This window comes from Liolophura sinensis, chromosome 3 (assembly GCF_032854445.1).
Source record: "Liolophura sinensis isolate JHLJ2023 chromosome 3, CUHK_Ljap_v2, whole genome shotgun sequence".
Taxonomy (NCBI): domain Eukaryota; kingdom Metazoa; phylum Mollusca; class Polyplacophora; order Chitonida; family Chitonidae; genus Liolophura; species Liolophura sinensis.
The window spans coordinates 12,837,494-12,852,629 of NC_088297.1; the positions used below are offsets into that span (position 1 = coordinate 12,837,494).

Sequence of the window (15,136 nt, forward strand, 5' to 3'; positions counted from 1 at the left end):
AATTTTATTGATAAATGCTCATTAAATAGTTCCCCGCGAGGGCATCCGTTGTCTTAACAAACCTGCATGCATCGTACAGGCTGCAAGAGATAAACTTGTCTAGTGGTGGCAGTGATATAAAGCGAGCATAGAGTGTGGCACACGCCCTGTTTGGTGTGTCGGGTCGAACGAACAGTAACTGTTGAACAGTCAAAATATTAGCTCGCTATGACAATGAGGTCGTGTCTTCGAACCCAGCTCCCGCTACTTTGTCAGCGGCTTCAAGTCAGCCTCAAGTCAACCTCTCACCACTGTGCTAGTTGTGAGTTCAATTCCACCTCATGCTGGCTTCCTCTCCAGCCCTACGTGAGAAGGTCTACCTACAACCTGTTGATGGTCGCAAGTTTTCCTCGGGTTTCCTCCCACAATAATGATGGCCGTCGTCCTTTATGTGAAATATTCTTGGATATGGCGTAAAACACCAATGAAATAAAAGGATAAATAAATAAACAGAAAGAACGAACATGGTGTGAGGGGATAAGCGTTTTAATAGACATATAACTGAATGAAGGTAAAATAAAGGAAGGGAGACAACATACTCTCTTCAGACAGATACACGCAGACTTCCGTCTACTACCTCAGAAGAGCTCATAGAATGAGCACACAGAAAGAGCTCACAAAAGCTCATAGAAAGAGCTCACAGAAAGATCTGAAAACTGATCGAAAAGTGATGGCTAATTGATGCACAACCATACCATTGTAAGCCGTAACATGTTGTTAAGTTACCCGGACTGACCGAAGCCAGAACATAAATACAGGCCAAATCTGACCCACTTCGTTGATAGAGTTCGGTTTTTAATTACAGAAACTGTGTATGGTTTATTGTGGGCGATCGATGACGCCAGATATTGTGAAGTAAGTTTTATTTCCTTGAAATGCGAGGTAGTCGATATTCTGCCTCTGTGAAAGTTATGTGAATAATATTTTAGACACATCTCGACTTCGATCAATGAGAATTTATATTTGGAGGTATTTTGTTCGTATTGCGCGTGCACTGGTTACCATAGATTACCTCACTTTTCTCTCCTATCAGAAAACCGGATATGTTTCAACAGAGCGTAAAATCCATAGACTCGAATGGATACTCGAATACCGTGGAGAGAGTATAAATTACACTTCCGTTTACAATTTCAGATAAGCCTACAGACGACATTTCAATTCTAATTTTCAGATAAGCTTACAACGACATTTCAATTCTAAATTTCAGATAAGCGTACAACAACATTTTCATTCCTGATTTCAGGTTAAGCCTACAGACGACATTTATATTAAAGATTTCATGATAAGCCTACAGACAATATTTCTACTCCACCTTTCAGATCAGCGTACAGACAACATTTGCAATCTATATTTCAGGAAGGCCTACAGACAGCATTTCCATTCTACATTTCAGGAAGGCCTACAGACGATATTTCTATTCCACATTTCGGAAAAGCCTACACACGGTATTTCTACTCCACGTTTCAGATAAGCCTAGAGGCGACATTTCTATTCCAGATTTCAGATAAGCCAGCAGACGCCATTTCTATTTTACATTTCAGATAAGCCTACAGACAACACTTCCATTCTAGATTTTAGGAAGGCCTATGAGCAATATGTCTACTCCACATTTCAGATAAGCCAGCAGACAACATTTCTTTTTTACATTTCAGATAAGCCTACAGACAACACTTCCATTCTAGATTTTAGGAAGGCCTATGAGCAATATGTCTACTCCACATTTCAGATAAGCCAGCAGACAACATTTCTATTTTACATTTCAGATAAGCCTACAGACAACACTTCCATTCTAGATTTTAGGAAGGCCTGTGGGCGATATTTCTACTCCACATTTCAGATAAGCCAGCAGACAACATTTCTATTCCACATTTCAGGTATTTACGAATGTGTTTGATCGGATCATCAGTTTTTGCCACACACTTTCACGGAAATCACGAAGCGATCGCCAATTCCGCCTTCACCTGCAAACAAGAAAACAAATGTACAGAGCAACCCGTGAAAAATCAATCTTCTAGCTGTATAATCAGGCATAGTAACGTATAGATACTTTTTGAACATTAACATTAGCGGTAAATAAGGGCATGTTCTGCGGCACTCTGCAAAAAGTTGACTGCTGAAACATCAGGTCAATAACCCTAACAGCAAACAAACTCAAACTTCAATCTATGAATTGAAAAAAATTTTAGTATATACCAGCTGCCATCAAATATGGACGTTCCAGGCCAGTAATCGCAATTCCATTTCGCAAAACGATGCTTAACACCAACCATCAAAGAATAAAGAAAGTATACAAAGTACGGTACGATATGAGGACGAATTCTAGCAATGTGAAGTAATCAACAGTTTTCAATGATGTTTGACGAGCCTCCGTGGCTCACTTGGCTAGCGCTCCAGGGCAGCGTAATGACTCTCACCAATGCGGTCGCTGTGAGTTCAAGTCCAGCTCAGGCTAGCTTCCTGTCCGGCCCGTACGTGGGAAGGCTTTTTTCCAGTAACCTGCGAATGGTCATGGGTTTCCCCCGGGCTGTGCCCTGTTTCCATCCACGATAATGCTGGCCGCTGTCGTATAAGTGAAATATTGTGGAGTACGGCGTAAAACACCAAATAAATAAATAGAGCTGATAGCGTGCGTCAAGGGCGAACAATCCATTGAAAGGGAAGAAATGTATGTATTACGATCTATTTATTGGTTTTAACGGCTACAATTGATGTATTGAACATTTTTTCTCCTGTTAATATTTTGAAGCGTCTCCTGGATTGCTGTTTTATGCCGTACGGGATATTTCTCGTATACGACGGCGGTCAGCATTATGGTGGGAGAAAACCGGAGGGAAATGCATGACCACCAGGTGGCTACCAGATCTTCCCACCTACCACGTGAGAGAAAGCCAGCAGGAGCTGATTAAAACTTAATCTGTTAATTTGGACAAAAAATATGTTGCTTGAGTAAAGCTACAATGTATTCTGTTATTATAACACAATATTCTCTCACATTCAACATCGCATTATGTTAGCCTCATAGAATTTTTATGTCGAATTAATGGTATTTGTGTGTCATATTTAACAGAATAATCCGCTGCAATAGCAGAATACATTCTAACATCACTAACATAACAGCCTTTTGAATTAAAATTAACAGATTAAACTTTTCAGTGTAGTGATGCATTCAAACTGGGATGTGCGAAATTAGAGCTTTCCAACGATGCCATTGGATAATTTGCGAATAGTCACGCAACGAAACGGCATGTAAATCGTTTCTGGAGTGAAGGTATAGCTGGTGAAGTGTAATTAAGATGATGTGAAATTTGATTCAGTTATATCAATTAATGTTTGGCATATTCGATCTCACTGTGAGTTCAAATCCAGCTCATGCTGGTTTCCTCCCAGGCCGTTCGTGGGACCGTCCTACAGCAACATGCAGATGGTCGTGGGTTCTGCCCGGTTTCCTTCCGCAATAATGTTGGCCGCCGTCGTATAAGTCAGATATTCTTGAGTACAGCGTAAACATCAATCAAATAAATCAAATCAAATCACATACGATCAGCAAAACCAATCTTTATATTTTGAAATCGTCCTGGAGATGTCCTTACCTCTTGTCTGTAGTCTGCTACATTTATCTAGCAGTTTCCCGTACCAGAAAAACGGCTTTTCAGCAAGGTTATCCCAAGGACAGATCTTCTCGGGGTCACCGTCAGGGTCCACTACAGCCAGGTACCCGCAGTCAGCAGGGCAACCGTTGTAGTTACGATTAATAAAAAATCGTCTTGTGACGATATCATGGCTGAAAAAACCACACACAACATAACGAGTCAGTTTCTCCGTTTGTTTGTAGTTTTCAACATAATTTTGGTCATATCGCGACGGTCTGTCCTTCTTCCAGGCTGCACCCAGTGTCGACATATTTAGAGTCTAAGTGGAACGCCATGCTGAAGGCACCAGACAAGACATCCGGACATTGTTTGGACGGTTGACTCAGTTAACCGACTATAAATCTTGTCTAGCCCGTTCCACAACGAAAGTATATGGCTATAGACAAAAGCTTTTCGTTTTAAAAATTTCATAGACAGCCCAAAATCCCCGTTTTCAGATAAAGTCAACCCTTATGCGGAAAAGCAGTCAAACCTCATATTCGACCAAGTAGTCAAACCTTTTGTAGCAAAACAGCCCAACATTCTGGCGCAATACAGTCAAGTTTATGCAGCACAACAGTTAAAAACCATGCAGCAAGGCAGTCCAACTTCAAACAGCAAGTTAGTCATCCTCCACCTGCATGCAGCAAACCTTTCAGATTTTACGCCTCAAAACAGTCAGTCAGACTTCATGCTGGAGAAAAATCAAATCTTACGCAGCAAAACTGTTAACCCTTAGGCCGCAAAACTGTCAAACTTTTGCAGCAAAAATGTCAGACCTTTTGCGGCAAAACTTTTAAACCATATATTCAGCTAATCAGTCCCATTTTATGTAGCAAAACAGTCAAACGTTATTTTCACCAAACCACTGAAAAGTTTTAAGCAGCAAAACAGTAAAACCTTACAGTCAGCTAATCAGTCACACTTTATGCAGGAAAACAGTTAAACATTACAGTCAGTTAATCAGTAACACTTTGTGCAGGAAAAACAGTCAAACCTTACAGTCAGCTAATCAGTCACACATTATGCAACAAAACAGTCAAACCTTACAGTCAGCTAATCAGTCAAATTTTATGCAACAAAACAGTCAAACCTTACAGCCAGTTTATCATTCACACTTTATGCAACAAACCAGCCAAACCTTATAGTCAGCTGATTAGTCACACTTTATGCAAAAAAACAGTCAAACCAGCTAATCAGTCACACTTTATGCAACAAAACAGTCAAACCTTACAGTCAACTAATCAGTCAGATTTTATGCAACAAAACAGTCAAACCTTACAGCCAGTTTATCAATCACACTTTATGCAACAAACCAGCCAAACCTTACAGTCAGCCAATCAATCACACTTTATGCAACAAAACAGTCAAACCAGCTAATCACTCACACTTTATGCAACAAAACAGTCAAACCTTATAGTCAGCTAATCAGTCACACTTTATGCAGGAAAACAATCAAACATTACAGTCAAGTAATCAGTCGCACTTTATGCAACAAAACAATCAAACCTTATGGTCAGATAATCAGTCAAACTCTATGCAAAAAAAAATAGTAAAACCTTACAGTCAGCCAATCAATCACACTTTATGCAACAAAACAGTCAAACCAGCTAATCAGTCACACTTTATGCAACAAAACAGTCAAACCTCATAGTCAGCTAATCAGCCAGACTTTATGCAACAAAATAGTCAAACCTTATAGTCAGCTTATCAGTCACACTTTATGTGACAAAACGGTCAACATTACATTCAGCTAATCAGTCACACTTTATGCAACAAAACAGTCAAACCTGACAGTCAGCTAATCAGTCACACTTTATGCAACAAACCAGCCAAACCTTACAGTCAGCTAATCAGTCACACTTTATGCAACAAACCAGCCAAACCAGCTGATCAGTCACACTTTATGCAACAAACCAGCCAAACCTTACAGTCAGCTAATCAGTCACACTTTATGCAACAAACCAGCCAAACATTACATTCAGCTAATCAGTCACACTTTATGCAACAAAACGGTCAAACATTACAGTCAAGTAATCAGTCACACTTTATGCAACAAACCAGCCAAACCTTACAGTCAGCTAATCACTCACACTTTATACAGGAGAACAGTAAGATCTTACAGTCAGCTAATCAATTATGCGTTATGCAACAAAACAGATAAACCTTATATTCCGCGAATCAGTCACACTTTATGCAGAAAAACTGTCAAACATTATATATGGTAGGGTAATCAAACCTGATGCAGCAAAGTAGTCTTGCTTAAATGCAGAAAATTTTTTTCATTTGATTGGTGTTTTACGCCATATTAAAGAATATTTGACTTATACGACGGCAGCCAGGATTATGGTGGGTGGAAACCGGTGCACAGCCCGGGGGAAACCCACGACCATCCCCAGGGTGCTGCAGACCTTCCCACGTACGGCCGGATAGTATATGCAGAAAAAGATTCAAACCTTGTGTGGAAAACCAGTTGAAACTTATGTAGCAAAGCAGTTAAACGATTTAAAACAAAACCGTACTGCCTTATACATTCAAAACAGTCAAACCTTTGGCAGCTAAGCAGTCAAACCTTACCCATCAACCGAAAAGAAGTAACCCACTTTGTCATATGGCGGTGCTGTGATGTCTGCGTACGGGGAGGCAACTAATGTGTCACGGCTAAGCCAGCTTTTCATATCCGGTAAGGTAGCATTAAAGGTAAGCCATGTCTTCCTAACACCCGATTCGAAGACTTCTATCTGTACCTGAAACGACGACAAAGCTTCACTCTTAATCCCTGGCGTAACTGTAGACAATCAATCATTTATTTATTCATTTATTTCATTTAAAGTAAACTGGGTAGTACATGTATGAGAGTAATACCATTACAGCATTTCAGAAATGTCAGTATGACAGGTTTATTTATTTATTTCGCTTAACACCTTGTCCAGGAATTGTTCACTCGTACGATGGCGGCTATTTTAATGGGTAGTAAGAGCCGAAGTGTGAGGCGTAAACTACTGACTTTTAATGGAGTGCTTAGAGAACTTATTTTTTTTTTTTACTTACTTATTTATTTCATTTATTTGATTGGTGTTTTAGGCCGTACTCAAGAATATTTCACTTATAAGACGGTTGTTAGCATTATGATGGGAAGGGTGATGTGTGAAGAGGGGTTGGGGTGTGGGTATCCGGCCAGAGTGCAGGAGAAACCAACAGTCATCCGCAGGTTGCTGATAGGCCTTCCCAAGCACGGTCGGAGAGGAAACCAGCATGAGTTGAGGGGGCTCCTGTGTCATTGCACCGCGTTGTCACGCTAAAAATAATATTTCACTTGTATATACGATGGCGGCCAGTATTACAGAGGAAAGCGGGCAGAGAGTGAATTTACAAATGTGTAGACCTATAATGGGAGCCATACATGTATTACTATATATACTTCTCATTTCACTCCTAAGAAAACACTTTAAACACAACTCAAGACATCGGTACCTCAAGAGGTTCCTAGTACTGTAGGCGACACCTGGACCCTAGCCTTTTGTACTGTAATACATACGTGAACATCTCATAGCGAATGCTCCACTCCCCAGACTGAGCTTTAAATCGCTAACCTTTAGACCCGTACCACCGACCTTCGCCCGATATCTGACAAAGTTAGATAAAAGACCCAGCCGAAAAAGAAACAGCTGTATTCGAACACGCGGTCTCTCTGGTCATAGACATGATAGTCGATCGCAGACATCCGAGCCAGTGAAACCCCCGACCTGACAGTCGATCACAGACATCCAAGCCAGCAAAACCCCCGACCTGATAGTCGATCACAGACATCCGAGCCAGTGAAACCCCCGACCTGACAGTCGATCACAGACATCCAAGCCAGCGGAACCCCGACCTGACAGTCGATCGCAGACATCTGAGCGAGTGAAACCCCAAACCTGACAGTCGATCGCAGACATCCGAGCCAGTGAAACCCCCGACTTGACAGTCGATCGCAGACATCCAAGCCAGCAAAACCCTCGACCTGATAGTCGATCGCAGACATCCGAGCCAGCGAAACTCCCGACCTGACAGTCAATCGCAGACATCCGAGCCAGTGAAACCCCCGACCTGACAGTTGATTGCAGACATCCGAGCCAGTGAAACTCCCGACCTGACAGTCGATCGCAGACATCCAAGCCAGTGAAACTCCCGACCTGACAGTCGATCGCAGACACCCGAGCCAGCGAAACTCCCGACCTGACAGTCGATCGCAGACATCCGAGCCAGCGAAACTCCCGACCTGACAGTCGATCGCAGACATCCGACCCAGCGAAACTCCTGACCCGACAATCGATCGCAGACATCCGAGCCAGCGAAACTCCCGACCCGACAGTCGATCGCAGACATCCGAGCCAGCGAAACTCCCGACCTGACAGTCGATCGCAGACATCCGAGCCAGTGAAACTCCCGACCTGACAGTCGATCGCAGACATCCGAGCCAGCGAAACTCCCGACTTGACAGTCGATCACAGACATCCAAACCAGCGAAACCCCCGACCTGATAGTCGATCACAGACACCCGAGCCAGCGAAACTCCCGACCTGACAGTCGATCGCAGACATCCGAGCCAGCGAAACTCTCGAATAAATTTCAGCATCCCAAATATCTGAACTCATGAAACTCAAATAAATAAATAAATGAATAAATATTTATTTATTTGTTTATTAATAAATAAGTAAATTAATAAATACCTTCCGTATGTTGAGCTTGCACCAGTTGTCCAGTATGTCGGCGTCTCTGAACGGTAGAGACGAGCTGATGTCTTTTGCTCGGGGATCCTCGGCGTTGATGGCACCGCCCGTGAGAAAATCTCTGTAAACATGACGGCCATTTCCCTGAACGGCCTTGAAGACGCGCTTCCATTCGCAGTGATCCGCTGTGGACAAAACGGGGGACATATTTCAATTAATTATTTATTTGCACTATATTCAATCATTTCCACTTATATGTCGACGGCCAAGTACATAGATAAGGAAACCTATCTGCCTGAAGTAAAACCCACCGACCCTGACATCAGCCATTATTTTAGGGCACAAAGTTTAACCTCATTCAAATATACAAAACGGTGAATTAATTGATTTAAAGGCAAAAGGAAACACTACAATGAAGAATATATCAAATCACAGGCCATTAAACACTGTGCAGGAATATTCAATCCAGATTAAATCTTTTTTAGAATTTTTTCAACCTAGTAAAATGGTTTAAAACATCAGATTCTATGATAGTCTGTATTGGCACGAGAAGTATCAGTGTCCTCACATCCATATTTTTGGCTTGAAATAGTTCATTTCCAGGTTCATTGGGCGAGTGCATTCATAAATCTACATGTATATTCACTTAGAATAATGAAATCTAGCAGGCTATGTGTGTTAGGGGGCAAAAACCTAATGTGACGTCACAGGTTTCAATGTGGTTAGAAAAAGCCAGCATGGAATCCAAAATTTCTAATGTATTTCACCGAGTTAAAAAAATTTAAAATAATAAATCCAGCTAAGTTTGTGAACGGTGTTTAATGGTCTTTCATCTGATAAATATTTCACGCTTATGTTTTCTTGGCCTTTAAGTTTAAACGAAATGTTTAAATTCGATTCACCTGAAACGACGATAAATTTTCACTCTTGATCCTTAGCGTAACTGTTGACAATCAGTCATTCATGTATTCATTTATTTCATTCAAAGTAAACTGGGTGGTACATGTATGAGAGTCCAGGAATTTTTCACTCCTACGATGGTGACCATTTTCTAATGTTTAAACTAAATGTTTAAATGAGTTCTCCTTTAAGAAAGATAACTTAAAAATGCGCTTTCCGCTGCATATTTGATATCAATTAGGGTTGGACAGGTTTTAAATATTTTCAACTCTCGACTTCATCAGGATATTCCATGGCAAATGTGAGACGGTTAAAGGGCTGGCTCATTTTGACAAACAGGACCTCGACCAATGAGGGCGCGGGTTCGAATCCAGCTCTCGCTATGTCGGTGACTTTATGTTAAATGGTTTGTCAGGTATCTTGCGAAAGTCGGTGGTTTAAATCTGACCACCGTTTTAAAAGAGAAAAATCCTAAATATGTCGCTATCCTATTATCAAATAAAAAAATATAAATACATCAGTTTGAGTTACCTTTATTTTCTATCGTTTCACAATGGCAGTTACAAGTGCAGGGTGGGGCCTCATGGTAATGATATTCCACTTTATTCCCCCTTCCTGGGAAAGACTCCGGCTGGGCGACTGATGGTAGTGCGTTTTGTACTGCCGTGAGAACGAGGCTCAGAACCAGCATAAACATCCCCGCCATCATTCTACAGCAGGGAAGAAGGAAAGAATCGAAAGGTACATTCGTATACAAGCCGTCAAACAAGATGGACGTTCTAGATCAACATGCGCAAGGTCAATTCACAAAACGACTTTGACACAAACTGCCAAAGAAATATGTAAAGTACGAAAAGAGGACGGAATCATGGTAAGAGAAGCAAGTCAGATGTCGGAAAGAGGCAAGGTTAGGCCAGTGTTTGAAATCAGTATTCAAACCCTGTACCATGATGGTATGTAAGTTGCTAATAGTAATATATGTATCACAGCTGAGCTTTGATTCCAACTGTTCATATATCCAGTGTGGCAATCTACTTCAACACGGGTTAAGGGTATGTATATATATATATATATATATATATATATATATATATATATATATATATATATATATATATATATATATATATATATATATATTATATATATATATATATATATATATATATATATATATATATATATATATATATATATATATATATATATATATATATATATATATATATATATATATATATATATATATATATATATATATATATATATATATATATATATATATATATATATATATATATATATATATATATATATATATATATATATATATATATATATATATATATATATATATATATATATATATATATATATATATATATATATATATATATATATATATATATATATACTCATGAAGCAGAGCAACAGAGATTCTGGGCGCTCTGTTCATATTTACTTACAACAGAATTATACTCATTGTAAAACATAAGAACCCTTGAGTTAAGGCGTTTGATGGAATAACCTTTAAACACTAGTCTTTGTAGTAAAAAATTGTGACATTGGTTGAAATCGTCACACCAGATAGCAGGATCTAACAAATGGTATGATGATAATGATATGTACGCGCCATATTCATGACCCTTACTGCAATGACCATGACGTAGAGCCCCTTCAGCAGTATTACAGCCACATGGCGAAGTGGAAATAAAATATAATAAGGCCTAGAGCATGGAGAGTAAAACCAGAGCAGCGACAACAGGGTGATAGTGGCAAATGGTCACACGTAACCGGCCCTCTTTCAGTTTACCTCAGTCAGTGTGTTCATGTAAGTGTTTTAATAGTAGCAAACTACACGCCCCTACCACAATGGGTTCGGCGTAAAACACCTATAAAATAAATAGAACCATGGATTAAGCAGAATTAGGTAAATTCAGTGATACTAGGTTCAATTTATTAAACGTCACTGGTTTAGAATTTGCACTTGTTCAACTGAGAATATACACTTCTAATAAACTAATATTAATAAGAATTATATAATTACATCACAGAAGTTGGCTATGCGGGGACTTGAAGCCTTGATGTTTGTCAGATACTTGCCGAAAGGTGGTGGTTTACACTCGGTGGCTGATGGCCGAATGAGAAACTTGCATATACGGCCATAGCGAGACTGGTCGGCAATCTGACAGTACAAACCTCAGCCATAACTTAATGTATACAAAACCGCAAGATGGTTTCTGAAACTTTTGAATAATTGTCAAGTTAAAAAAAAAAACCTTGATACGTATCCCCAAAGAGATCACAGCTAAGAGGAATGGATTGGTCCGAGAACCAATGTCAATGATTTTGTGCTAAAATCTTCATCCAAATCCCAGCATTAGTTTTTATCACTATTTATTTAATTATTTATTTGACTGGTGTTTACGCTTCACTCAAGAATATCTCACTTATACAACAGTGACAGGCAATATGGCAAAAGAAAACCACACAGAGCTCGGAGAAAACCCACGACCATCCGCAGGTTTCGTGCCAGACCTCACAGCGACGTCAGTGGTCAGCGGTTCCTGGGTCACTGTGCACTGTAAGCTAACGGAGATCCCTCTTTTTCTGTCGCGTTACTAACAGACAGACAGCAGACGGATGGACAGAGAAATAAACACTGGCACAAATATAAACTCCTTGTCCGAGTTAATAAGGTCCAATCCCGCTGGGACAAAATTTCCTGTTTTATAGACTGAGAACACTCACCTAAATAATGTTTTCCTTACAGTCGAGATTTCGTCGTCCGTTGTGCTTATTCCTCACTTTCCTAGGTTTGGTGGTGTCTGAGAATTCTGACACTGTCAGCGTACACTCTCATTTCCTTTTGTACTTGAAGAACTTGATCCAGTTTTAGACGACATGCCATAATCATTACAGGAAGTTAAACGGAAAGAAGTACTCCAAGTCTTCAGCCATTATAATCGCATAACAGATTAATTGATAACGAATGTTAGGTATGCTTAGTCTATACCATGTAGGTCTATAGTCAGTGTCAACGGGAACTCATCGCCATGTCAATAAATCACAGTGTATCAGTACGCATGCGCATAACGGGAAATGCGTTGAACAAGCAAAGTATATATATATATATATATATATATATATATATATATATATATATATATATATATATATATATATATATATACTGGTAGGAGGATCTGGTCGATTCGAAAAAAAAATGTATTTGTTAGCCATACAGGCTCTGCCCGGATTCCTCCCAGGAAAATGCTGGTCGCCGTCGTATAAGTGAAATATTCTTGAGTACGGCGTAAAATACCAATCAAATAAATAAATAAACAGTATGAAAGGTGGAGAAAACATTTAAATTACAGATGAAAAAAAGTTAGTTGTAAATTTGGCCTTCAATATATTTTTCGATTTTTTCGTTAAAGAGAAAAAGTCACTTGAAAATAATTTTGTATTGTAGGTATAAATTAAGATGCAAAACATGTTTAAAAATATATTTGCACTAGAATTTTGTCTTTTCAGCTAACAAATGTGTTTAGCGTGGATTTTGATCATATTTGTATTTTTAATATATTTATGAATATCATCCTAAATCAGATTAAATGCATGTGTTAGGATACAAACAACAAATTTACATTTATTAAATTAAACATACATCACACTCTTTTTTTTGAACACTATTATGTAAAGACGATATATACCAAAGAGGGGGATCCAAATACCCACCATATAAAAATATTTTGAAATACCCTTTTCCGGTGAAAAAAAAAAGATTCCAAAATAATTGCAAAAAGTTCTCACCGTCTCATCTCATTGGATCATCCGTTTTATCTTTTCGTCTATTAAAGTTATATATTTCTGTCGAGAGGAGATTTCTCATGTCCATAGCACAAGGCGACAGTTCTATCCCGTTTTGCCCATCTATAAATCTGAAAACCGCCATATCTGCACTGAAAACTACTTGAGCGCGAAATCTTCCTGATTCTATAATGTTTTCATTAAAAAAACAAGACATTCAAGTTTACAGCTCCACTGTTTCTAGAGTTTTTAGGCTAACATTAAAGAAGACGAAAACATAAAAAATGATGCCAAAACCAGATGAGAGAGAGTCAAAACTTATTTACACATATGATCTTTAATATTTTTTCCATTTTGTTTTCAGGAGAAAAGGGTATTTCAAAATATTTTTGTATGGTGGGTATTTGGGATCACCTTTTGGTATTTATCGACGTTGCATAATAATGTGCTAAAAAAGGATGTGATGCATGTCTGATAATGTAATGTTTTCAATGTAAATTTGTTGTTTATATACAAACATATGCATTTAATCTGCATTGAATATATTAAATATATAAATATGATCACAAACCAGGTTGTACACATTTGCTAGCTGAAAAGGCCAAATTCTAGTGCAAATATATTTATTAAACATGTGTCACATACTCATTTTTAACATTATTACACGAACACTGTATATACCAAAAGGTGGTCCTAAATACCCACCATACAAAAAATATTTTCAATTGGGTTTTTGTCTTTAAAGAAAAATCTAAAAAAAAATGAAGACCAAATCTGCGACTAGCTTTTCACATTCTTTCATCTGAAGTTGATGTAATTTTTTATGTTTTCTCCACCTTTAAGGCAGTATAGATATATTGTACGATGATTTTTTCAAGAGTAATCACCGAAAAAGAAACACATAGTGAGGGCTGTCTGAGCCAGGCAGAACCTAAACATTACTGCTTTTGTTAGCAGACTCAGGTCCCAAGGACCCTAAAGCTGACACATCCGGTTCCGTATTTAACAAGCATCTTAAGACTAAAGTCATAAATTGCAAGTCCTTACAAAGCCGAATTCAGAACAGGAAAGGGCTCAAATTGTTGGTTGTACATTCTTCTGCAGATATAAATCTGTGAACAAAGTCTAAACTTTCTAGAATGAAACATTTTCGTTGTTGCGGTGTGTGAATGTTTGACTAAAGTCTTGAGAGGTTTGATAAATACGTGCCTTCAACAGCTTCATATGAAACCACTTGACTTAAAGCTCTGACCGCACCACAGGGAATCCGTCACGTGACCTATGAGGTCAGAGGCAGACCGTCTATAACGTGACCGAATAATTTAACGAGGGACAAAATGTACATTCATCGCTAAGTCTTGTATTTATTTATTTGATTCGTCTTTCACGCCGTACGCAAAAATATTTCACTTATACGACGGCGACTAGAATTATGATGAGAGGAAACCGGGAAGAATCCGAGGGAAACCCACGACCATCTGCATTTGCTTAAAGACCTTCCCACGTACGGTTGGAGAGGAAGAATCCGAATGACCTGCACACAGAAACAGGGTCTTCGCTGGGTTATTGACTGAAAACGTCGCTCTCCACTCAGCTCAAGTAGACCTTTAACCATTCAGATGGCAAGTTCGAATCCAGGAGAAGTTTTTTTAAACAAAAAATTTGTTAGGTTCCTGACGAAGGACGGTGGTCCTCCATAGGCATAGTGTAACTTCCTACATGTTTTACAGTACGGTTGAGGCGGTTAAAGCGATGGCTCACTGTCAGACCCGTGAAAGATGAGGTCACATGTTCAAATCCAGCTCTCGCTGTTTAGTCTTCAGCTTTACGTCAGTGGCTTTTGTCAGTTTCACAGCCAAAGGGAGTCGTTTTGTCCTGTTTCCCCAATCCCTATACCTAGCCATCAGAGGGGAATCTTTGAGCACGGCCTTAAACATCGATGAAATAAACAATGTGAACACACAAACAGTGCATTACGTCAGGCAATCTGACTAGATCTGACTTTAGTACGACTTGTGTTACCTCAGATCTAGTCGGTGACAA

The 15,136-nt window shown here is 39.1% G+C and overlaps 1 protein-coding gene across 1 annotated transcript; it reads right to left on the reverse strand.

Moving 5' to 3' along the window:
* Positions 1-511: 511 nt before the first annotated feature.
* Positions 512-9,987, reverse strand: LOC135464028 (uncharacterized). Its single transcript, XM_064741503.1, has 5 exons — positions 9,812-9,987; positions 8,381-8,565; positions 6,246-6,415; positions 3,630-3,820; positions 512-2,000 (listed from the first exon to the last, which is right to left on the reverse strand). The coding sequence occupies exons 1-5, from the start codon at positions 9,984-9,986 to the stop codon at positions 1,942-1,944; spliced, it is 780 nt and encodes a 259-aa protein (XP_064597573.1). The 5' UTR covers position 9,987; the 3' UTR covers positions 512-1,941.
* Positions 9,988-15,136: the final 5,149 nt, after the last annotated feature.